This window comes from Cygnus olor, chromosome 1 (genome assembly GCF_009769625.2).
Source record: "Cygnus olor isolate bCygOlo1 chromosome 1, bCygOlo1.pri.v2, whole genome shotgun sequence".
Taxonomy (NCBI): Eukaryota; Metazoa; Chordata; class Aves; order Anseriformes; family Anatidae; genus Cygnus; species Cygnus olor.
Genome location: NC_049169.1, coordinates 125870351 through 125897159, shown reverse-complemented (window position 1 = coordinate 125897159; position 26809 = coordinate 125870351). Strand labels below are relative to the sequence as shown.

At 36.6% G+C, this 26809-nt stretch overlaps 1 protein-coding gene across 2 annotated transcripts in view; it reads left to right on the top strand.

Moving 5' to 3' along the window:
* The window catches only part of MBTPS2 (membrane bound transcription factor peptidase, site 2), a 31523-nt gene extending 6086 nt beyond the window's left edge, over window positions 1–25437 (top strand). Inside the window, exons 3-12 of one of the 2 annotated variants that reach the window (XR_005813850.1) lie at window positions 375–513; window positions 4382–4485; window positions 7015–7142; window positions 10710–10828; window positions 11804–11984; window positions 14441–14535; window positions 16498–16693; window positions 16824–16888; window positions 22477–22552; window positions 23905–23923. Coding sequence is in view for 1 of the 2 variants with exons in the window: in XM_040531969.1 (XP_040387903.1) it covers window positions 375–513; window positions 4382–4485; window positions 7015–7142; window positions 10710–10828; window positions 11804–11984; window positions 14441–14535; window positions 16498–16693; window positions 22477–22552; window positions 23905–24127 (1261 nt within the window). In the remaining variant the exon portion in view is untranslated. Of the gene's footprint in view, window positions 1–374; window positions 514–4381; window positions 4486–7014; window positions 7143–10709; window positions 10829–11803; window positions 11985–14440; window positions 14536–16497; window positions 16694–16823; window positions 16889–22476; window positions 22553–23904 lie in introns of both variants that reach the window. The other variant, XM_040531969.1, reaches the window with a different exon arrangement.
* Window positions 25438–26809: the final 1372 nt, after the last annotated feature.

Here is a 26809-nt window from a genome sequence, read left to right as displayed (position 1 = left end):
TTATACATTGTAAAGTTATGTTTTTATTCATAGCTAATGGCAAGTTACTTGTGTTGGGTAACTGAATAAAAAAATAGAATGCTCAAGAACAGCATAAAAATATTTGAAGATGAATCGGGATGTGATTTGGATGTCAAACACTTACTAAACAAGGAAAATATTATATATTATTAAATATGTTACTAGTATATGTTATTAGTCTTATTAGTTTCCTTTAGCTAATATTTACTTACTTCCTTGTTAATGCATGAATAGTAGTAGCCCCGGGTAGGTTTTGCCCTGTGTTTTGTTTTGTGTGCTAAGTTAAATACCCAGAGAATATGCACAAGCTTCCTGTGCCTATGTATTACTAAACTATTTGCCTATCATTGCAGGTTCAGCATGGGAATGGTGTTTGGTATAGTTGCCATGTTTGGCTCTGTTATTCTTCTTGGAAAGACACTGATGCAGACGCTGACACAGATGCTAACTGAGGCACCAAAAGCCCAGAATGATCGTATGCTACAAGTTGTGGTAAGTGTTCTCTCCTCAGGTCTTCATTTGAGGGCTGTGAGCTGATACTAACCAACTTCTTAATGGGATATATGATACTTAAATCCTCCTGTGCAAGAATAACCTAACTGCTAATATTTGTTTAAATAAAAAAATTGCTGGTTTGTTACCAGCCTTACAAATGGAGGGTTGAGGTAGTAAAAGAGGGGAAGACAAATGCAAATATGTGAAAGAATTTATATTAAATATTCTCAGAAGTGAGAACTGGTTAGCAATTTTGAAAAGCCTTAAATTATCATAATACTAAGAATCCAAAACTGCAATAAGAATTTACCTTCTCTGGGCCATGTGATGCCATGCAGACAGTGATGGCCTTGAAGCCTGCAAAACAAGTCCATAATCCGCAGGAAGAGAAGAGTTCTCCTTCATTTATTACAATACAAAACATCAGTTGAAAAGGAGAGAAATGTAAAGAGCTTTGTGTGATTGTGGAAACAAAGATTCATTAGTGAGGAGATTGCATATTTTTGGATTGTTCAAAGACCTCTGCATAATTTACACTGTGAAATTGAGTGTTCTGTTTCTGACAGTATCTAGTCAAAGGCCTAATAATTTATTTGATTGTTTAATGGATTTCTGATGCTGGACACTACTGTGTTGTTTTAGGAACAAATGTAGTTTATAGAATGTGAGAGATTGCAAATATCGTCTTTATGTCTTACGTCAAAATACATAAGGCAGTAATGGAAGAAGTATCATTACCCTTACAACAGGTTTAACCTGGAAAGGTTCCTAGCTAACCTTATTTCACCGAGAATGCTCTCTGGCCAGAATGTGTGGTCATTTTCCAGGAAAGCAAAAAGTCCTATAAGATTACTCTGCCTTCTACCGTATGGCTTAGAGCAGTGGTACCCAACCATTTTGCTCTGTTGTATTACTCAGCTAGTCTAGCAAACAGAAGCTGGGAATTGTGTGCTGCCTTGACAGACCTTCCTATAAGTGCTAAATTGACCGTATGCCACTAGACTTAAATAAATTGCATGAGCGTGAGCAGCCTGATCGTTAGCATGCGTTATAAACTCAGTACATTTGGGATGGTTTGGATTTGTTTCACTCACGTAGGGTGAATGCAGCAAATGCAGTTTGTGTTGGCAGAAGTGGTAACCTGGGAGAGAACTGCTGGTACTGCCACTGTTAGTCACCTGGTCTACAACCTGCTCCTGAATTATCTCCAGAAGCAAGCAGGAGTGAGTGGGAAGTCTTGGTGTTATGCTGTGTGTCTAGTAGAGCACAAATTGAACACGGGACTGAAAATTTCTTACCTGCCAACAGGGTCCATTTTAAGCATGTGTGTCTATTGCATTCCAGAATAAGAAATAGCTCTCTTATATTTTCATTTTTTGAGATCAGTACATGAATCCATCCACTTTTGTGACGCCAAAGTAGTCATTTGCAATACTCTGCTCTTCTGCGAAAGTGACATAAATAAAAGGTGAGCAAAGTGAAGATGAGCTTTAGCAAGTAATCTGGTGTGAACTGTGACTATGAAAGCAGAAATGTAGCACAATATTAACAATTTCAATGTGGAATGGATTCTGCGATGACTGCTCATTGGCAGCATCACTGCACTCAAACCAAGGACAGATCAGTACTGAAAGAGATGGATTGTATACAGATAATGTAGTGTCCTGTATGGAGATAAGGTTACTTCTCCTAAGCTGTGAGAACCTGTGTGGTTCTCTTTCTTTTGTTTCATTTCTCAATGGTCACAGTCCTGCAATTCTGCATTCAAAGAGTTTGAGTATTCTATTGACCGGAATGTGGTAGTGTAAGTTGACACTAAAAGTGACCCAGATGTGGTTGCAAAGAAGTGAAGAACAAGTGAGGAGGACCTTCTCATCATTTAAATTAGTCATCAATATGTTTCATAGTTAATTGACTGCCTTGGAGGAGAGAGAGCATTTTTTTGTTTTGTTTTTTTGTTTTTAATTGTTAACTGTGCTTTAGCCTTTGGCATAAATCTGCTTAGCCTTTATTCTTCATCTTTGGAGAAAGGGAGTTACGCTTATGTTTTATTGATTTAGATTTTTGCCCCCATCCTCTTTTTTTTTCAGCCATGTACTTTATTCAAAATACCCATCCACAGATAACTGAGTTGTTTTTCTTTAGCTTCCTCCTCTTGTGTTGGTTGCCTGTTAGCAAAAGTGGGGAAGAAGCAGATCAGTTATTAGGAAAAGACCTTTTTTTACTAAAGGCATTTCCAGAAGACCATGAAACATGAGGTGACAACGCTTGTTAACAAAATACTGCATGAATTCTTCATGAGAGTTAGCTTCCTCTTCAGGTGTGTCGTAAGCTAGCTTCTTTGACATGGTATGTGAAAGCACTCGGTGTTTTCTAATGTGACACAGTCACGGTGGTATTGCAGTAGGAACTTTTGCTATAGCTGTCTGTCCTCCCATGCTCCTGGAGCAAAGAGCCACTGAGAATGCCAGTTAACTGATCTATTAGTGCCACCAGCTAATGCTTTAATGCCAGCAATGGAAGCCTCACGAGTGAAGAGCAGCTGTCTTCATACAGGGAGGTACAATCATTATGCCAGTTAAGATAAGTATCTTGGTCACCATCACACTCTGAACAGAATTTGTGAAATGATTCAGTGTAACACTAGTGAAAACAGTCCTCCAAAGGATTTCTTTTAGTTAGATTGTCTCATCAAGCTGTCTCAGGGTTCCTCATGGATAGCTGAATGCACATAACTGAGCAACAGGCAGGACTGAATGAAGGTAGGGTTGAATAGGGTGTGCTCAGTTGTATCTGATGCCCAGAGAACAGCAGCCAGGAGCTGCATGCAGCCTTTTGTGTCACACAAGGTCATTTTTAGACAGTCTTACAGGCAGGTCAGAAATGTTTGCCCATCACATCTCTTTTCTGCCACTGGATCACAATTCATGCCATGTACACAGCGGCTGTTAGCACTGGTGTGCTCCCTGCCTGGAGTGTGGGGAGCAGCAGGGACAACTGTCCCTGAGTCAGCAGCAGGTCTTCCTACCGCAGTCCCAGCAGCTGAGAGGAGGTGGGAATTGAGCAGTCCTCCTCCCTGTCCCATGGAAAGAGGGCAGGCTTCCTCCTTCTGACTTGTGACTGTTTTGGAGCCTGGCTGGAAGGAGCTGTTGTCTCATAACTAGTGCAGAGAAGAGCTGGGGAGCGGTGGGAATTCACAGCAACAGGAAGACTGGGGGGGCTGCGTGTTATGTCCTACATCAGTTAAAATAGTATCTCCATTGCAAGTGCTTTTTTTAATCTTAATCTGCTATATGCAGACTGCCAAAGCTTGAACAATAGACAGAAGTTACTCTTTTTTTGATCTTTTCAATTTGGGGTGGTGTCTTGTTTTATAGAAAGAGAGAAGGGAGACTGACAATTCCAGTTTTAAATGTATTACACTTTTTGTTGTTTTTTTTTTTTGAAGGGTGGATCTCAACAACCACATGACTATCTACAGGATATTGTAAACTACTGCTCACAGTGCCAAGCCTGTCTCATTTTAGTTGAAGTCTGTGTATGTTTTTATAAACTTCTGGAGCTTAATATAGAGTAGGGCACGCTCTGTCATGGTTGTGGGGACTGAGTAGGGGAGGGAAAAGGCTTTTTCACCTGCAGAGCTTTTCAACCTTCAACAAAAGAATATATATTCAGTGTATTTTAAACTATGTTGAATAAACAGAGAGAAGGGGTACAAACCAGTAGTGCTGTGTGTGTGGCTCCTGTTTTGTTGGTGGGCTGAGAAAGCTGAGTGAGAGCAGCAAGGTTAGAGGCAGGATGATTTGTCTTTGTACCTCGTGGTTTCCTAGTGTGTTTTGTTTTGTTGTCATGCCCACATGAACAGGTGCCTGGTGTAAATTTGCCTGTCAGCCAGCTGACCTATTTCTTCTCTGCAATCCTCATCAGTGGTGTGATACATGAAGTCGGCCATGGGGTGGCAGCTATTCGGTAATACAAACTACTTTTCTCTTACTATGTGCCAAGAAAGACTAATATTCCAATTACAGGTGAACATTGTTAGCATTTCTTCAGTTTATCTAGAGAGTCTGTTTATTCTGTATTTCATAGCTTCCTTAGATTTTAAGTCTGGAAGGATGTACAAGAAAGGACAGAGTTTTAATACAGTGCCTATTCTACTGATCATGAGACAGGACTCATAACAGGACTCATGATCAGACCACGCCGCATGAGGTTTAAAGTAATTCTGCTCATAATTGATCTTGCTTTTCATACAGTAATTTCATTTCTTCAGCTGTGGCATTTGCAGAGGACCTGCATGCTATTGCAGAATGGTACTTTAAAATAGATTTTAAATTAGTTTGTTTAAACGCAGCTCATGAAGTAGCATCTGAACAGCAGTAACTCAGTCAAATGTGATTTGCCCTTATTAATCTCAGAGATGTGTTAATTTTGATAACGGTTGAAATTTTTAATGTCACTATTTACTGTGATGATTACTTCACAAAGACGTTATTTGATGATTAGTCAATTACTGTTAAACGACACTCCAGCATAAGAGGGTTGAGTGGTGGTTACCAGAACTGATATTCAGGTGTCTTCCACATTTCCTAGGGACATCATAGGCATTATTTGTCCCATGGGCACGAAGCCCTAAGCTGTTTCACTGATTTTCTTGAGAATAAGAAGTCATGACTGCATTTGAACCTGTTACAACCTGTTTTATAGCAATGAAAGTTCTCAGTCAAAGGAGTGATGTGGGACCCTGTGTGTTTCATATACTCTGTTTGTCTTTAAGCTTGGTTTCTGTAATATCCAGTGGTTTGTTTTTTTTTTTTGTGGAGGATGAAGCTCTTTGCTCTTGCTCATCCCATGACAGGAAGAGACAAGAAAATTTCCTTTCTCTTACAGTGCCTTCATGTGCTGCTGGCTAACTGCAGAGAATCCAGGAGTAACTATGGAGCTGTTTTTAACCAGAATTAATAATTCTTATACCTTAGTGGTATGATACTTTCACTCAAGATCTGGGGCAGTGGCTCTGAATATTCAGCTTTGGGTTATGTTTTTGTTAAAAATCGATTCCCATCTATTTCAAGGAGAAAAAATTGGATTGTCCATTGCAAAATTACTGTCAATCAAAATTTGGGAGATTATTTTTTTTCCATTTACAGCAACTTGCTGCTGCTGTTTTCTCCTTGTCATTTTGTTGTGTTGTGTTTTTATGTTTTTGTTTTTCTCCTAGTACAGATTGGGTCTATAGTGCTGTTAAGGTCCATCCTCAGGCTTTACTAAATAGGTGTGCTATGGGAGAATTGTATGATTATTGTATATAATAATAATATTTTCTGGTACATCATTTTGACTCCCTCCATACTTTCACCCGCTTCAGTTCAAGGTAGTATTGGCTACAAAAGCATAAAATACTCAAGCCTTAGCTTAGTCAAGGCTTATATCAAAAAAGCCTTTTTCTCTTTCCCTTTATACCTTCTACCCAAGTCGTGAAATCTGGCATGTGCAGGAGATTACCCTTGCTAATCTGTAGTAAGGGCAGTTTTTATGAGTTACCTGCAGAGAATTCATGTATTATTTTGTTCTGATTTGTTTTGTGTAATTTTATGTCTTCTCATAATTTTTTGTCTCCTTTTATTGTATATGTGCTTCATTCTTGCAGCTGGGATTGTATGAAAAGTGACTAAATATAATGCTTTGCCCAGTGTACTGTCACAGAAAAGATATGAGAGTAGCTGATTTATTTGCAATAAATGTCTTGAAACGTGATTGTCATGCCTTTACAAGTCCCATCGGAAATATCTAGCTTCGTCAAGTCTTCACGTAGATATTCTGAAAAGTGCCCTTTAAAAGCAATTGTGAAAACTCTGAAACTGTTATCTTATCTGTATGACAGTGTCAGCTACTAATATATTTAAATAGCATTTGTCCTTTTACCCTATTGACTTTCAGATGACATTTCCCTCATTTTTGTAAGTTTACAATTTACTCTGAATTTCACTTAGGACAAAGAGAGAAATGATAAATTCCAGAAATCTCTAAGTGTTCCTGTTAAAGGAAAGGCATTGCTTTTCCAGATCATTTTTCATAGATTATTTTGAAATTCAATAATAAAGGTTGCCATTTTTTACCTAATAGACTCCCCCAATGTTAAAATATATGCTAAAATGTATATTACTTAAAAGCAGATTTTTTTTTTAATATTTCATGTGTTATTGCCAGAAGGCAGAAAAGAAGTTGAACTCTAGCATTTGTTTTTTACCAGCCTCATAAATGCATGTTATTTAAAAGTGGCAATTAACGCAGAAAATATCCTCTTGTTTGTCTTTCCATCCTTCATGTTATGAGGAATAAGTTAGTTTGATAATTGTAATGTTAATTATTCTCATAGTCAAAAATGTGTGCTATGCAAAACCTCCCAGTTTTTCATTTGTTGTGTGCAATAACTGCTCTTCATTTTTCTTTTCTTTTTCCTTTTTTTTCTTTTTTCTTTTTTTTTTTTTTTTAAAGAGAACAAGTACGATTTAACGGATTTGGGATTTTTATCTTTATTGTCTATCCTGGAGCATTTGTTGACCTCTTCACAACCCACTTGCAGCTGATATCACCAGTCCAGCAATTAAGGATATTTTGTGCAGGTAATAGTTTGTGCTCTTATTAAATCTCTCCTTAGCACAGTTACTTATTCTACAGGTATCATTTATAAATCCTTGATAGAGGATTGAAGGTTTAAAATGAAGAAGCATAAAAGCTTCTCTTCACCTAAAGGTGATCCTTCTGCTCTGAACTTGAATTGTGATGTCAGAAAATCCTTTTGATCATTGTCCGTATTGTGCTGTCTTCTGGGGGAGATAATTCTGTTTCTAGGAACATAAATTAGTACGAATTTCCTGACTTGAAAAATGTTTTGTCCTAAATCAGACTCAGAATAGTTGTTCATATGGTTGGGGAAAAAATGTGGTTTCTGACCACCTTTTCCCATTATTATAAGCTCTTATATCAGCTGAGGTGCAGAAGTTCCTTTAACTTTCTTTGCATATCATACAGCTTAAAAAGTGAAACATTGGAGCACAAAAATAAATAAATACTCAGCCAGAAGATTGGTGGTATGAGAACGTGACTTGCTATCACAGGTGAATGAATACCCTTGGGCAACCACTACCATCTTCTGCAATAGGAGCAACCTATTATGTGATTTTCAACAATAGCTTGAGTGATTGTCAAAAAAGTCTGAGTTACATTGTTATGTAGGTAACTGTATTTTGGCGATGCTATCAGAACGAAATAAAAGATAAAACACAAACATCCAAAGAGAATTGCAGCTTATAGCTCCAAATAAACTTCCAAGGAGTTTTGATTTAATGCTTTTTGTACTAAAAATTCCTTGGCTATTGGGAAGCAGAGCTCAATTGCTGTGCAAAGCTAGACTGAGACTGTGTTATGCTTCCTCAATTGCTTATATTATTGACTTCTAGAGAAAAAGGGGCTTCCCAACCTATTGAAATAAAGACAGAAAAAATAACATTTTTGTTTAGTTCTTGACACTGATGATTTTCTGTTGCAGGGGGCAATAGAAAGCAGCCAGCCTGCAGTACTGTGTACGTGGTAACACTGTTTATTGAATATTATAACTATAAGAAATTATAAAGAGTATTTTAGACTGGGCATACAGAAGCATTTAGCAAAGCTTATTTTCAGGTTTTCGTAGATCAGGTACATGAAGATAAATGCTAGGTAAGCAAAGGTATCTATATTCCAAATACTGTAATGTACCAAAATCATTTAATGCGATAGGCTAACTTTTATGAAGCCCTTTTTCTCAAATTAGTCAATTTCCATTTTCAGCTAGTGTGAACAAAACCAAAAGAGAAGACATAATTTTCAAAATGAGTTGTTTACTTACATTCCTGGGAAATGATCTAGAAAAATGAGTTTATAAGCTGCAATAGAAAAGAATTGCTTTCATGGCTTTGATGACAAGTAAACACCTATAATAATTTTTGGGAAACCTGACATAGGGAATGAAAGGTAGGAACAAGCACTTTGCAAGGCTGTTTAGCGTTAATGGCTTGTGATCAATTTGGTATAACAAATACATGCAGTTTTTACAGCTAGTGCTATGTGTAGTTTAGTATGAGGATGTTTGATGTCAATAAACTGTGATATTTGGTAAACTGTACTCGTTTATTTTTTGTCAGAGCAGTTGAATGAACTTATTATCAGATCTTCAGTGTTCTGAAGATTTGAATTTACAGGGCAAGTTTTTAGATTTTTGTACAAAAGCTACAAGGAAGAACTAAAAGAACTAGAGTAGAGAACCACACTGAATATTCCTTTTATAGTCCACCTGTACTCTGGAGTTTAAACAGTATATTTGTTGTACAGCAGATGGCATCATGAGTTCAAGAATAGTGAATGAGACTTGTGATGTTTTTAGCCTTCACTGCATGCCTAATAACTAAAACGTGCTCCTGTGCAGCCTTTGCTTATAATTAGTTCAAATATATGTGTTATTTTTGAGATTATTTTTCAGATAATATTTTTCAAAATGTTTTGTCTTTAACAGAAAAAAGAGCTAAAGATTTTCGAAGCATGAATTTAAGGTGTTTTAAGGGCTGTGTGAAGTGTGCCTTTTTAAATATAAAGAATTAAGTTTCCAAGGATGAGGCTGTTCTAGCAAAATGAAATTGATGGTATACTCATCAGTGTGCCTCAATAGGTATTCTCATTTCAACGCTGTTTATTTTTCTAGGTATCACCTGGGATGAATTTGAAGCCTTTCTATTTTAGACTTTTCTGCTGTATTCCACACAGCAAATTGTGTAGATTATTGTATTAAGGCCCATGTTTTCCTAGCTATTGGAAAGCATTTTTTGTCACCCTCCAGCAGTTCCATCACCTTTTTTTTTTTTTTTTTTCCCTTCAGCTTACACACTCTACTGGCCACACTGTTGCAAGGCAATTTTGTTTCTTAGATTTTTGTACTTTGTTAAGCTGGAAAAAATAAAGTTTATTTTTAAGATAAAAAGGTTCTAACAATTAAGTTCAAATATTTACTTAATACTTTTGTTGTACTTGTGTTTGTATGCGCATGCATGCATTTGTGTGAGATAAAGTTTTTCAGCATTCAATTCTCTTTATCTATCTAATTATCTTTCAGTGAGATACGATTAAAAACTTACAGAAAGAGAAATCACTTTAAGAAGCATCTATTAGTGGAAACAGCAACAAACTCTTATTTAAAGTACTCCAAAAATGTTTCTCATTTCTACAGCATCAGAAATGTAAAAGACTGGGTGGCATGTGAAGATAAGCAGAGGAAATAAGAGTCTGTCACATGTTATGACCGCTATATTATATACAGTGCAAGAAAAATAGGCTTAATATGTTTTTAGATACATTTATTTCAGTTCCTGTCCTGTAAGTGTACTGTAAATATAGAATTGAATCAAACCATCTTAACCAGATGAAGCACTGTAAGAAGGGAATAAGGAGCCTTTGACACTGAAAAGTTTTCCTGCATGGGTCATAGAAAATGTTTATCCAAGAGCACAGAAGGAATGAAAAAATTTGTATAGTACTAGATGTTGAAGGAAGGCAAGCCTGCCTTATGACAGAGGTTTGTTTCATCCTGTGGAGAACAGCATACTGTAAAGATTGCCATTAGAAATATATTGGCAAAAATAATGTTAGGAATTGCTGATTGGTGAACTTAGTTTCATGGTGTCTTGTAAAAGAAGCCATTTTTCAAATAATTTTCTAACCTTGTTTGGCATATATACATGTAATTATTTTTATTGATACAACAGGAATAACCATGAAAAAGTATCGAATGTCAACTAAATTTTAAGCTTCTTGCTGACAAACAGAAAAAAAGCATTCATATATAAGCCTGTTTATTAAGATTCTTCAATTCGACAGTTTGTTGTGGTAGAAGGTGACAAGTAATACATTTCTTTCCACTAGTTTTTTAATATTTATGATTCTTGACAATTGTGTGGATAGAAGCTGTAGCTTAAAATTGATTCAGAAGCTCATATTTTCTTCAGGGTGCCCTGCCATGAATTCATTTTTCATCCATTCTTATAGTAATTGTTTCAGAAAAGTTAATTAGAAGTTAACTGTAAGATCTTGTATTTCAAAAAATACCTTTTTATTAGTAATATTAATGTTTTATTTAGAAACTTTTTTTCCTTTCTTTTTAGGAGTGTGGCATAATTTTGTTCTTGGTGTTGCAAGTTTCATGGTTTTGTTTCTGCTGCCAGCCATTCTTTTCCCTTTCTATTACACGGGTGTTGGGGCACTTGTCACTGAGGTAACAGAGGTAAGAAAAGTTCTTTACTGATTTCATATTATATGGTTTGTGATTTGAAATGTACCTGAGTCTCTTATTTTCACAATTAAATTTGGTCGGTGCAGCACTCTTCAAAATCTAATATATTATGCTTTTTGTCTGTTTGAAGTTGCCTTCTCAATCTTATGTTTTTTAGTGTTAGTAAATGAATGGGCATGGCATGAATAATTACAGACTACTAAGCATAGTATAAGACTATTTAGATATTTGAGATAACTTTGCAGGCTTATTTCTGTGGGGTTGTTTTGTTTGTTTGTTTTTGATTTGATTTCTTTAGTGCTGGCACCAGGTAAATCTACTCAAATGTGCCTTATGACTAGCTTATTGTTATCTGTTTTTAATGTTAAAGATTATTCTGACTTTCACGCATCTTTGGTCAGCTGGAAGCAAAGCAGAAGTAGACTGTTGAGTTTCTGGAAAGGACTGATTTTTTTCTGACTTAATCAAATACGGAACAGTTGAAGAAGAGCAGAGCTGAAAGGTCTCAGTCTTTCTTGGGTTTAAAACCAAACTGCTATAACTCAGGAAAAGAATGACATTTATTGTGCTTTATACTTACGACGGTATAGGTACACCCTGCTTTGTTGGAACATTTAGGGAACTAATTTATGTTTCTTCAATTTGAAATGATAGGAAAAAACACATTAACTTGTATGAAAATAATTGCTCAGATTTGAAGAGGTCCCTTGAAAACACTTGGAAACTTGCCCTTTTTTTTCCCTTTATGCACTAAATAAATTATTCTTCATGGAGTGTGTTGTTTTTGTGATACTCTTACCATCAGTGAAAATAATCAGAGTTCTAGTGGAGCCTAAGTTTTTCTGTTTCTCTGAAAATAATGTCCTAACCTAAACGTTTCATGGATGTTCAGCATCCATTCAACTGTAAACACATCCTTATAGTTTCAACTATAGCAACATGGCTGACCTCAGTGTTTCTTCTCAGGATTCTCCTGCCAATGGACCAAGAGGTCTCTTTGTGGGGGATATTGTCACTAGTCTACAGGACTGCCCAATCTATACTGTAGAAGACTGGAATTCGTGTCTGGGAGATATTTCACAGAAGTCGCAGATCGGCTACTGTATAAATACAGCCACCCTACAACAATTAAGCTTTCCAGCTAGAGGTATGATTTTAGGTGCTCTCTTTGTGATTTGTTATAATTTTATCACATCTTAAAGACTACTTTGGATTTAGGATTTGTTAGTGGGGACAGACTTCTCATTAAGTTGAGTCTGTTGTCTTCTCTTAAGTAGTGACCAATATGCCACTCCTTATTTGTGAAATAAAAAGTGGGGAAGGGATGGACAGAAGTTCTCTTGTCTTCCAGTCATCCTATACAAATATTCTGTATGATCTGAATAATGGAACTTGCCTCTTTTGGATATTGTATAACTTGGTTATTAGCAGTAATACAGTTATCTTCTATATTTTTAGTTCAGTTCCATGGATCAAGTCAGTGACCTTTTGCAGCTGTGAATTCCACACATCACCTTACTGCTTTGATTAGTGTGACATTACAAATTTTGTGGCTTAACCCAATGATGTGCTTTATTATGGACACTTCTTGTGATGTTTCTCACTAAAGAGGTTTTATGTTTCGTTTGCTTCTTCAACTTCACAATGTCTTTGCCAGTTAACTTAGTTTTGTCTGGACTGCACATATTGCTTCTAGAAGTCAGTCTGTTTCCTTCTGTTTTCATTTATACATTAGAGTGCTGTTGCTGTAACAACTTACCCCTGAGAAACAACAAAAAAAAAAGTGAACTAAGCTAGAACAATAAACAAAAATTAAGTAGAACAAAAATGAACAGTCAAGTTTAATTGGCTGAATGTCTTGCAACATGCCCTACAGCTCTCCAGAGTTTGGTTCATGCAAGCATCCATGGACACTGAATTCCAAAGCTAAGGGCCTGCAGCTGAGCAAAACCTATATGATTCTCGGAGCTTGAAAATTGACGATGCCATTTTTTCATCATACTGGGACAGATGGGTCAGGCAGCTCAAATACCTATATTTTAGATGCATTATAGTTGTCATGTGAGACTGAAAAGGTAATCTTTTGGTATTTTTTTTATATGTAAGGAAAGTAATCTTACAGCTGGAACTAAGATAAATACTTAAAACTGGAAACTAGTGGAGTATGGGTAAGATCCTTTTAGATATTTTAGAGTTTGGATAATCCTTCTGAAAATGAGGGCAACTCTGGAAATGTTTACAGCTGGGCTGGGATGGCAAGTAAGAACCTATTCTTAGATGCCATAGCTATATATTCTGAGATTCTGCTGTTCTCTGATATGTAATTTCAGAGTCATAGATAATAAAACTGCATATTGTGCAACTGAACCAGTCCTATTTAGATCGGAATACCAGGGACTTAATACTAGAGACTTAATATTGCATCCAAGCTTGGTTTGCTGTATTGTGTTAGCAGTCCGTTGTCCCACTGCTGCATTCTAATCAGACCAGTCTGCCTGCATTTTCAGAGCCATAAGCCTCCAGCAGTGAGAAATATTCCTCTGAAATTAAATGAACTCTTTTCAGTCTCTAGCAGCTGTTATTTGTCAAAATCTTGACAGTTCACAACTGACATAAATGCAGAGTATCAATAAAAATATATATAGCAAATGGATCCTATCTACTTGACAATAAAATAAATGGAGAATAAAATATTTGAGTATGAAGCTAGACAAAAAACAATGCTCCAGGGATCTTCTTGAAATTAAAAAAAAAAAAAAATTCAGTGCAGTTCATAAGGGAACTAATTTCATGGTCATTCACTATTCAAAAATATACGTTGGCTGCTTTAGGGTACTTGAAGGAAGGATTATATGGCACAGTGCTTACACCTGTAAGCCCCAGGCATAAAGCTCCATGTTAGTGGACTGCAGTTTATGCAGTGATAAATCAGCAACCACTATGTCAAGCATGATCTAACTAAGGAAGGTACTGCAGTGTTGACAGATTCTTACAGTAACTGTTCTTTTGAGTTGTTCTTTTGTTTGTTTAAAAAGCTGTTGCTGTAGAATAAGTTAGGTTGTATTAATTAACAGTATCCATGGAAGGATTCTGCACCACACTAGTTAACTGGGTTTTAAAACAGCATTTATTCACTGCTGCAGCTTTCAGTGCTTGGAAATCTTTCAAAAACTGAATCTTGTAAAGGCTTTCGTGTTTTAAAGAGGACATCTTGAGTGTTAGTTATCTCAATAGTTAGCCAGTGAAGTCAGTACAACAGTAAGTAACAAATTTCTATGCTAGCCCTTAATGCAAGTTGGAGGCAACAGCCAATTATTTTATTTTATTTTTTTGTAATTCATAATGCTCATAACATGGAAGTAATAGATCTGCCAGATCTCAAGGAGATCATTAAGATGAAAAAATAAGCATGTGACATGTTTGAAATCTGTGTTCTTAAAGTGGTGAAGTTTATTTTTAGTTGTGACTGAACCACAAGTAGAATCTGTGAGTTACTGTAATTCTTGAAAGCTGCAGAATGGTTGTTCTCTTTTATTCAGAGACTAATTCAGGAAGTTACTATGCTATGATATCATTCTTTTGATCAATGCCTATGTTCTTTAGTCTATAGAAGACTCGATGGCACAGTTGAATGTTGTAGTAACAACAGCCTCACAGACATTTGCTTTTCATACAGCAATAGCTTGGACAGCCATCTGGTAAGTTACTTAAAGTGCTAATTCTGTTTGGTAAATATGATATTGTTTAAATGAAACTAGAAATATTTACCAACATTTATGAAGCATGCTCAAGTGCTTAAGAATACCTACAGTTTGTATTAAAGGTTAATATGTACGTTACTTTTCTCATTTACAGCTTACAAGCCAAAATATAATGTTATAATTTTTCCCATGATTAGTCAAGGAGTCTCTGGAAGAACCAGAGAAGATTTTATACCCCTCATTCTTTAGGCAGAAAGATACTTTCCTCATCTTCATTATTTGATGCAGAATATTGGTGAGAAACAAAAACAACTTTTGAGAAGAAGTTAAAATTGCTTATTTTCCTTATTTCAGTCTTTGAAGGTAATGAACACTACAAGCAAAGTAAAGTACTGGATTATCTGTTCAGTTGTTTTTTGTGAAGTCAGCAGTGCTGTGCTGCTCACTAGATAAAACTTAAACCATGCAAGACAAGTTCCTAGAGATTGCCTAATTTTATTTTTTTTTCAGTAAGGCCTCTATTTGATTCCTTTTTCACCACATTGTTTTTCTTTAGCATGTAGAAATATACAAAGTTTCCCAGCAGGATTTTGTGTTACTCTCTTTAAAATATAGAAATGTTTCTTAAAACATATGATCCATATTGACAGTGATGGAGTATTTTTAATAGTTCTGTTTACAAGAACAAAGAGCACAAGTCTGAACTGTGTAAACTTTTCTACACATGCCAGTCTGTTACTGTTCTAACCTGTAGGATAGATACCTAAAGAAATAGAAATGTCTGTTACTACATCTGCTATATTTACAGATTCTCTGTAACAAATACTCCCAACAAAAACAAACAAAAAAACAATATCCAGTTTGTGGTATTTAGTCACTGAGAACTGAGCACAGACCAGCAGTTCATTTGAAATATGACAGTGGCTGGTAACATCCTGGAGTTCAGCAAGCTTTGATAAACACTGCCCTACTGAGCTTTGACATTCTTAAGCTCATAGCTGGTACTTAGGAACAGCGAAGAAATAAAAGCATCCAGAAGCCTGTGACCTTCAAATGTCCTTGGCATGGCTGTGAGTTTTTGGACAATTATTTTAAAAATTTTTTGCAGTGCTACGCAGCAATATTTGAAAATGTGCCCCTTCCCACTAATTAGAATAGAAGATCTTGTATTGAGGTTAATGGAGTGTATGACACCCATGCGTCTATAAGGCAGCGTAACTGTCAGGCTAAGAAACAAGAAGATCTTCTTTTGTCTTTCCTAAGGCAAACAACAGATTAAGAACTTTCCTTGCTTGTGTTTAAGAACAAAAGCAAAATTGCCATGGAGCTTTTATGAGAGCCATGAGGGGAAAAACATTTTCGTGTTCCTTTATGCTGTTCTCTGCTTGGCCTGTGGGGAGCAAGAAAGATCTGGTCTTTCAGCATGCAGAGAGTGAATGAGTGTTACATAGGTAGGACCTGGGACATAGCACTGCACCGGGTGCTGTGTTCATCTAGTTCAAAATGGTCACTTCACAACCACACGATCAGCGCAGGGTGGTTGGTTGCTTTCCTGAACAATGAAAGCAACCTGATCTTCAGCCTAATCAATGAAAGCTGAAATTTCTTAAACAGATAAGTCAGTTGTACATTGATGAAAGCTCTGTTCATTAGAAATCACTGACATACATGTCATGCCTTAATACTTGTTGTGTGTGTCTGTAGCTCTTTAAAAAGTTAGCTTTTATTTTGGTACATGCATCTTTTCTACATTCCACTAAAAATGGAATGACAGGTTGAATGTATATCAGGTAGAGGTTCCGTAGGATCTGGAAAAAAATAATCAGATTCCAGCTCTTTGTGGGCTAGTAACATATCAGTGAGACCTTTGCTTTAAAAAAATGAATAAATAGTACTTTTATTTCTGATCTGTTGGAAAATACCTTTAAATTTGACAATCTTTTTAAACACCCTTTGCAGTATGCCTGTCTACCAGCACGAAAAGTTATCGGGGCCAGCAAAGTTTGTCGAACCAACATGGACTGCCAGAAGGACTTTGTTCCAAGCTTTTGTGTGACTCCTTCTTTAGAAAATCAAACAAGGTTAATCAGGGTAAAACATCCACCCCATATTGACATGCTGTTTGTAGGACACCCTATGCACCTACAGTACACAGGTTTGTATTACTTATTAAAGCAGTCTAACAAAAGAGTTCTAATACGGTTTACTTTTCCTGGCTGCTTGAACAAGCTCTTGGAGCGCTTGTCAGTTAACTTATTTAATGCAGAATCCATTTCTTGTTACAGCCAGTGGAGAGACATGGACTACTCAGGCCTAAAATGAAATGTGCACAGTGCAATGAGTTACAAAGGTAATAGAAACAATATGTGATATGAGATAGTTGTTTATTCAGAAAAGTATAAAAGGGCTATTCCTATAAAAGATACCATTCAGCTTAGTCATGGGAAACAGGCACCTGTATTTTGCTAACACATACACTTCTCGAAATGCTGTTGCGAAATCTCCAGGGCATCTTGCTCCAACGCCTTTACTGCAGTATTAGCACGACTGCTTAAATCACTAATATCCAAGTATGTATGACAGATTCCCATGACTACTAAACCAAAAGTACAATGACAACATAATTTTTTCCCGATTTTTTTTTTAAGTGCCCCAAATTAAATAGCATATAGCAGTTTAGTTCCTTATTTTGAAATGGATTATGGCTTTCCTTTAGACAAGATTTTATCCTTGAGTCAGATATACAAGGAAAAAGTAATTCTCTTGGAGCAAGTACAGGAAGAATTAACAAACTAATCTTCATGCCTACTTAGTAGCTTGAGTGGCAGAGTGAAAATGAGCTTCAGAAGGGCGTAAAAAGGTATTAAGTGTTAAAATACTGTCCCTTTCTGTAAGGAACTTGTCTGTTACTCAGACAGCTCTACCTCACAGGGAGAGGTTTTGCTTCAGGCATCCTGAAGTATCTCCTTAGCAAGGCATTATGCTTTACTGAATTAGCATTGGAATTTAGTACAAAAGAGCTTTAGAAACAGTGATGAAGTCTGGTTGTGTAAATCCTCTAGTGTTCTTGCATAAACATATCTTTTGTTAATCTGCCAGTCTTTATCTTTCTGTGCTGGTCTTATTTTGATACTCCTTGAAAAATCAGGTTATTTATTTCTACTACTTTGCACCATAAGGCCATTTATAAGTGCAAAACGGGATTTCTTTACTTGTTATTTCTGCCCTTTTGCCATTCAGGAAGAAAAGCATTGGTCAGCTGTGTGATATTAACACACGGTTCAATATTTGGTGACATCTATTCCATATGCAAGAATAATTTGTAAGAATAGTATTTGTTTCAATGCTTGGTTTAAGTTCCTTTTCTCAGCCCTCTAGTTTAACAATACAAACTCTAGGTACTCAAGAAGAATTGATACTGTTCTCTTTTTCAGTATGTTGGAATTTTAGTGTTTCCTACTATATGGTAATTCTGCAAAGCAGTCAGACCTGTCTGTCATTCCTTTAGAAATGAGGAAATAATATTATTGGATTTATCTATAGAGGTAGTTCTAAATTAAGAAATCACCATGTGAAAATAAATAAATTTTTAAAAAGCATATATACAGGGATATAATTTTAAAATGATTTACTATACCCTGGGAACTGCCTAACAAATGTGTTAGTTTGAAAGCTAAAAGCTGACTTTATTACGGAGTTTGCTGACATGCAACCAATGCTCTATGTTCCCCTTGGAAAAACACCAGAGCTAAAGTTAGTTACAGGAGCCTGGCCTGGGCAGCAGTTAGTCCAGCTGCAGTGTTCCATGCATTCCAGTGAAACAACTTTGATGTATTTCAGACTTACTTTGCACTGTACAATACTGGCTTGGGGCCAGCAGGTTGTTGTTGTTGTTGTTTTTTTCAGATGTGACAATCAGAATGTGGTAACTATATATATATATATATATATATATAAAAATTAAAAAAGCGAAAATAATTTCTTTCTCTACTGTGTGAATTTTGAAATAGAAATAATGCCTTATTCTTTAGCATAACCTTCCTGCTTGCAGGAAACACTACTTTTTAGAGAAGTGCTACATTTATCATGCAACCTGACAAGTGAGTTGCACGAGTATGTTCTTGCTCTAGTAATGCCACTAAAGTTATGTTTGAAAAACATTCTGGGTTTATGCATGTATTATTTTCTGCTTAGGCTTGCATTGCTGCCATGGTAGTCCTGGTTTATGGAGAAGCAGTGATTATTTCATATTTTCATTTGAAGTCAATTTCAGGATACAATATTTAATATATATATATATATATATATATATATACATATTAGCTATTTACAAGAAATAGGCTGTGCAGCTAAATGTTCGAGATTCCCTGAATGTCTTATTCCCTGAAGTAAAATATCATATGAAAAATGATTTTTGTTAATGTGGATTAATATCTATATTTAGCTCTTGTTTTCTGTCTAAAATAACTGTAAAGAATCACACTCCTAAATGCAATTATATTGCTGGAGATATGGCTGAAACTGAAACAGAAGAAATGATTAGGAATGTGCGTTGCTAAGTATGGACACATTGATTAATCTTTTTAATTGGCATCCTCTCTGTGAAAAGTCTCTAATGTATTCTAATGTAAATTCATACTGTGGGTTTAATTCATGTGGTATTACTCAAGACTTTCCGACTTTTCTCACTGCAGGCCTGTTATACTCTAGAAGCTCTCCTTATGTTGGACAAATGATATGTAAGGTTGAAATGGAGCGCCCTGTTATTAGTGTTATGCAACTTTGCAGTATTTCTTAGTTATTTTGATTTTTTTGGTTGTTAGTTTTTATTATTATTCCTTCATGCAATTTCTAGTATTGCAAAATCTTGACTTCCTTTCCTAAGTGGTTGGGAAAATCTGGTGACTAACATTCACATTTGGAATTCACACTCTTTGAGGGAAGACCATATCACCTCATATCACCCATCAGAAGAGGGATCAAAAAATTGCAAGATTTTCTTCATGAAAAGAAGATGGAACTTACCTAGTACAAAACTGGACCAGCCTCCTACCTCTGTTTTATCAAAGTCTTCCCCAAAAAAGCCACTTTCCAGCTCTGGGGAGTTTATTGGGCAACAGTCATAATCTCTGATGAAGGTCTGTCTGGCAGAGTCTGGCTTCTCGTTCTTTTAACACTTGTTTCCCGTTATTGTTGAGGATAGTAATTCTTTCTATCCAAATGTAAAAGGTCTGTTTGTTTTCTTCTGGAGACCATACAGAAATATCTCATGCCATACTTTCTCCTCCATAGCATATGTTGTCTTTTCCTCTATTAAGAGATTTTAAAAATGTCGTTGGTCAACCTAGTCACTAAATCACTTTATCGACCCTTCTGATTAAAATTGTGTCTGATGTGCACTCTTCTCAACATTTGCAAATGCCATCTAGCATTAGCCAACAAAATAAATGTTAATTCCAGGTCGAAGAATTACTCACTTCAAGTGTGGAAAACAATGACTGTTTTCTCTCAATCAGCTTCATTGCTGTTCACCTCTTCTCAGCATTGTCCTTTGAAGACAAGCATGAAGAACATTATTTCTACAATCCTTATCCCTCAAAGGGCAGGCTTGCGTCCCACCATTAGGTTTGATCCATTACAGCCACTAGATTCATTGCCTCATATTTCAGTGTCTGGAGGTCATTCCTGCAACTTCGTGAAGAGTTTTGCGGTGCTTTGGAGATACTGCTTAAGCAGCCAGGTTTGTAGTTTTGATCCAGGTCTGGAAGCTATTAGGGACAGGTAGTTTGTTGTATCAAAGGGGGAGGGAGATTGGTGAACAATTCTGAATGTAGGCACAACTTCAGGATGGTGACTTGTTAGTAGCCGTTAGGTGTTTGTCAAGAGGCAATCAGGTTTTGCAATTACAATATATTGCAGTGTATGTCTTTTGAAACCTTTGAATACAATGGCTGTCTCAGCCATTTTGCTGATTAGCTCATGAACAAGGCGCTTGATCAGATGTTCTGATACCAGCCTTCAACTTAATGAGTTGTTTGTCTTGGATATCATTTGACTTGGATGCCTCTGGCTTTCTGAGCTGGATTGTGTCCAGGATTTCTGACTGTATGTTCTTCACTCAGTAGTCCAACAGACTTACTTATTTGCTCACAGACCCCTAAATTAAAGGTCTTTCTTCAGCTAAGGTAAGAGAGAACATGATTTTCAAACCATCTTGGTTTTGCTGAGGCAATTCTGGTATTGGGAAGTTCTGTGCTTATTGCCGCACCAAAACCACTCTATTTTTGGGACCCCTTGCTTTCCAGGTTTCTCCTTCCGATGGTATGCTTACTTGCTGTACTATGTTTTACTTTTTTGATTACTCATCACAAGGGCCTCAAAAAACAGAAGTAATGTTAATGTGGCTGAGTGGACCAGTTCTCAGCCTCACGTTCCTTTGGAATTGTTCTTTCTCCTCTGTTCTGTTGTTCTTCAATTTATTGAACCTGAAGAAATCTGATCTGCTAACGAAGATACACGAAGCAGCAATAATGGCATGTTACATATTAATGCTGCGATTTCCAATGTTCTCTTAGCCTATGGTTTTAGACTTTCTGAATGGGTAAGTTAATCTTGTTCCTTTCCCAAGGGATGTTACTGTTAGAGTGGGATTGGAACTCTTCTGCTCAGAACTCTAATCAATCTGTTCTTTGAACTCTTGCTTTCATGTACCTCTGAGGAAACGGTATTTCTTATGGATGTATTTTTTTCCAATGTTAGCAGGGAAAATTCAAACCATTGTGGCTTGCCTCAACTCTGTTCAAAGTTGTTCTTTAGGGACAGAGCGACTATTGCATTTGCTGAGCAAGCTCATTCTTAAGGTGATTTTCTGATTCTACCTGAAATTACCTGAGCCTCTTTGCTCTGGGGATAAGAGTCCACTATGCTAGAAGTGGAGCTTTATGGTAGGAAAGGAGCCTCTCTTTCAGGTATCACAAAACTAAGGCTTTCAAACAGTCCCTGAAGCTGACAGACTCAGACAACCCAGGTAGAGCATCCCTGTACTAACAGGGTGGGAGATCTCAAGCTAACTTAGTTTTCTTTGAGGATAAACTCTCTCATAAGCATTTGACGTAGTCAGCTGAAATTTCATCTATACCTTCATCTATACCTTTTATGGTACCAAAGAGTGTTTCAAGGTCGTGTGGAGTTTGACAATGCAGTCTTCCAGCGCAGAGGAAGGTATTTATACAAACGGTACTAAGTCTCATCTCCCAGGCTTTTTTGTTGCACTAAGTTAAATCTTGGAGTCACCTATGGTATCATCTGAAGATAGAAGGTGCTGTTTAATTACTGGCTAACTGGTGTTAAGAAGTGTAATGCACCTGTGTATCATTTCCCAGCCTTTGTTTTCTCAGAGTTTCTCTGGTGCTCTCCTCCCTGTTTGCCCCCCTTCCATGCAACGTGAGCTCAACTTCAGAACATAGTAATCTTCTGTAGGTAGTGCAAGAGAAAAATTTTAGGGCCCTGAGAGAAAGTACACATGTGCACCCACAGTATGAATGTATAGATGTGGACAACATATGTTGAAAAAGCCTGGTAACTATAATCTCTTTTTATATGATTTTTTTGGTAAGAGACTTAAATTACACCATATGGTCTTTATGACTACAGATGTCCAGTTGTCTCTGAAAATATACATCTCCTTTTACTAAAATCATGCTAGTTGTATTTTGTGGTATGATTTTACTATGTTAGCGTGTTTAAGAGACATTTAATGGCTGCACTGTGTCTTTTGAAAACAAGCCAAGCAAAACCATATTTAGATTGGCTATTCATGCTTGAAGAACTGTCATTTAAAATGTGCTTTTTTTTCTGGAAAATTAAAAACTCGAATTCATAATATTATATTTCTGCAACAGCTATTGATTCTTTGTGTTACCTTTGTTTTCATTTCAGTAAGTCTCAGCAGTTTTGTACCACGACATAACTTTCTAAGCATCGATCTGCCTGTGGTGATAGAGACATTTTGCAAGTATCCTTTGAAGTATGTTTGTTCTTTTAAGACAAGAAGAAGACTGTTCAGAATTTAGTGAGCCAGCAAAATTTCACTTGGATATCATTTTAGACAGGATGCTCAGAAACATTTCTGTAAAGTTTTGACATCTTTATCCCATCTCTGCATTAATTATTGTCCATGTGCCAAGCCCAGAATGGAATCTCCCACTTCCTTGTGCTTAGCGGGATATTTTTGGTCAGCTTTTTTTTTTTTTTAAAACTCTTTCTTGACGATGATTTTTAGCAGCTCTGACAAGAAAGTCAAAGTAATCCTGAATTTATGGCAGGACAAATGTTACTGCTAGCTTTGATATGTCAGAGCTTTATTAACACCATTTCTGAGCCATTATGCTGAACTAAATAACAGAGTATGGTTGTTCACTTCCACTCTTTTTTGCTGTTGTTGTTGTAGTTTGTTTGTTTTGTTTTTGTGTGTTTTTATCTTCAACAGAAAACTTGCCCTATTCAAAAGCCAGGACGATAATGCATTTAAATGTGTTTATTAATGAGCGAGATCATATATGTACTTGGGCTTGTATATGGCTAATCTAAGACCCTTAGCCTTAGAAACTGAAATGTTTATGGGTGGTTAAAATACAGTTTAGCAGATTTGTCCATAAAAGCATAGTAAAGATGCTACCTATAAACTTCCCTTTTCTGGAAACATGCCAAGGTTCCCACTGATCCAGCTCCTTTCTGAGTCATGTGTCTTTTTGTCCAGCCGGTATAGGATGGAGGTAAGTAGTAATGTTAGCAAGGCTTTACCAGCAACAGAAATGATCTACCTTTGTCTCATTCTCACATGCACATGCATGCACAGAAATAGACTCCACTTCCTGGCTAACAGGTAAGTAGAAGATTTCAAATCATATTTTAGCCATGTGCCTATACCAATAAGGGAGTGTTTGGAAAATATTCCTAATCATTATTGCATATTAGATCATAGGTCTAGAATACCTTCTTACCTCAGGTGTGGTGTCAGACCTGTAACCTTGCTCCAAAACCACACAAGGCAAGGGAGGAGGATGGGCAATATTAATTGTGGTTTTGCTGTCTCCTGCTTTTATCTGAGTTATGAAGAGCACAGATTGTTGAAGTATCAAACGCTAGTGCTTTTTTATTACTTTAAAACAAATGAACTCATAAGGGCAGTTCTGTGGGCATTTATGTTGTGGTTATATTATATATAATCTATATGAAACAGAATGGCACCTAAAAATAACCCTCGTGTTTCTCTTTGCATACTAGAAATAAGAAATGCATTTTATGTTAAATTTGGATTTATATTTTCTTGGATTTTATTCTTGAACCTTAACTAATGTCAATCAGATACCTAATTTCACTGTCAGGAGCATTGGCAGTTATCAATGCTGTACCCTGCTTTGCTTTGGATGGTCAATGGATATTAAATTCTTTCCTGGAAGCCACTCTGAGCTCCTTGATTGTAGAAAAACAAAACAGAGAGCTTGTTGGCTTTTTAATTTTGCTTGCTGGTAGTACACTTTTGGCTGCCAATGTTGCACTGGGACTTTGGATGGTGACAGCACGATAGAGGATTGGTTATCTATCAGTTCTCACAGTACACAGAGAGAATGAATCCATTGCTTTTTAAAACTTGTTCAGTACAGAGATTGAAATAATTCCCTTAAAATGACACTGAAAGAAAATCACTGGTGGCTGCTGTTGTAACTTAAATCTGTACAACGTTTTGTCTGTCGTCATGGGAAGACTAAGAAAAAGCACTATGAATCTTGTCATGTACTCTTTAAGCACTGTACTAATTTTAGAGAAGTTGCATTGTAAAGCTTCACAGGAAGAAGCCTAATTTATTAACTTAAATCTCAGAATAAGAGAATTATTTGGCCTCAAACATTTGTAAAGTGGGAGGAAAAATACACTTAGGTTTTATTTTATAATCTGAACAATTTAAAAAAAATCTGTGTGGCCTCTGATCATTTTTCAGTCAGCATAATCTTCAGTGTCTTTGTTCTGTATTTTAATCTGGTGTTGTAGCAAACTGGACTCTAAGAAGCCCTTAAGTCTCATATCAAAATGGTGTAAAGCTAAGCAAATGATTACCATGTGTTAATGAGGGGAGAGAGCCCATATGGATTAGTGTCTTTCCTTTTCAGCTGGCCAAACGACTGGAAGCATCCTCAGGATGTAAATTGGAAGTGCCAATGTCTGTTGAGAATGAGGTATGTGGGAGGATAACAAAGCCCACATGTTTCTTACACATTCGGTTGTATATTACCACACACAGCTGAAGATATTTTCAATATCTCAAGTCAATATTTCAAGTTTCAATATTTCAATATTGAAATATTTCAAGTCAATATTTCTCAGCAATAGCGAGGCAATAAAGAAATTTAGTTTCTGAGTGCTGAAAAATGCTGTGCACAATTATTGCTAAATGGTAAATAATGTTCATGTACTCAAAAAATAATACTGTATTATACCTGTTTACAGTTAAAAGTGAAGCCTGTTCTTGCAGCGTCTATCTTCTGATTCTGTGAATGCAATATGCCCAGTTACTCACTGACATCTCTGTCTTTCAAAGGTTTGTTTTCATTATAATTCATAATAATAAGTTCATAGAAGATTTTTTAGTTTATAGAAGATTCATTATAATTGAAGAAGTTTAGTTGAAGCTGGTCTTGTATCAGAATTGTTTAGAGGAAGAATATGATTGTGAATCTGTTTTAACATTTGGCTTTGCTTTCTGAACTTAATATGGACCTTGTACTTGTTTTTAAAAGAACAATGGAAGAATGACCAGTGTTTTGCTGACTGAAGTATGTCTGACTTATTCTGAGACCCTTCAAGTCTGTAACAGTCTCAATATGATTATACTCTTAAAAATAAAAAAAGGCTCTGGTTTGGAATCCCATATAATTGAAACAGGGAAAATTTGAAAAATACTCTGCAACTTCTAAACTGTATAATGCTCCCACCAGGAGCTGCGGCAGCTCAGAGTTCCTTTAATGAGGTGGCCTTTCCATTCAAGAAAGTAGAAGCTAAGCTAATGGATACAGGCCTGCAAAGAGCCATGAAGCCAGTGCTTCATGACTGGCTCGATCGTGGCCAATTCGTAATCAGCTAAAACAGATTCTCTTGGCACTAGAGGTAGAAGCCTGGGTAATTTCAACAGCGGGGTTGGGTGCTATTCCTGGTGCTACTGCATAGATTCCTAACTCCAATGTTTGCATTTGGCCACTGATGCATTACTGTATTTTTGCACAGGAGCCTTCACACTTACTTAAGATGTATTCTTTTCTCTTAAGATGACGCAAACAGTAATGAAAGAGTGTACTTGCTTGCTTGTTGTTGTGTTAGTTTACTTCTCTCCAGTGCTGTCAGAGGCTCAGCCTCCTGAAGTTCACCTCTGTGGGGTAGCAGGCCTGTGCCTCTGAGTTTCAACCATTTCAACCCAGGCTTCTCTGCACAGATCCTGGTAAGAGAGAGTAGAGTAAATCCGTCAGCCGATCAAGCAGGAGTGCATCCCCGTGGGGACTATTAGAAGTCACAAAGTGCAAGAAAGGAAAAATAAACTAGCAGACACTGCCAACAGGCATCTCTTTCTTCAGGAGTCACCTGGAAAAGTATGGTTCATTGTCACTCCCAGTAACTTGCAGAAATTTCAGAGTAGCCATTCTGATGTTCTGTTCTTCCCTCTCTCCTTGGACAGCAGTGACATGAGCAGCCTGGTTCTTACTCAAAGCTTGGCTCTGAAGTGATGCTCTAGAAGTCTGTTCGCTCACCTAAGTAACTACTTACTAATCTGAGCTCTTCCTTTCCAGGCACAATGCCACTTTCCTCTGTCTCTGTGTCTTCTCCAGTTGCCAGTGCACAAGATTAATTTGCACTTTAGGAGTTTAAGTGCAAGTTAGTAAGAGAGATTATTTACTTTTCAAAAAAGCTACTATTTATGTATCAGAGTTGCAGTGCTGTCTTAATCTCTAAAGGAACAACAAACGCATCTAGGGTGATTTAAAAAATATTCTGTGGAGAACATTTCAAGTTTGATGTTTTATATATTCATGTTGAATCCAGCTGCTTGGGATAATCTGTTTAGCATCGTACTCCTCCTGGCAATGGAAAAGAGAAAAAAATTTGAATAACATACACAAGATACAGCTACTATACAGAAGCTGGCAGGTTGTTCCTCGTTATTTAATGTGCTACAAAAACATGATGTTTTACCAAAAGAATTTATTTTACTTTATATAATCAC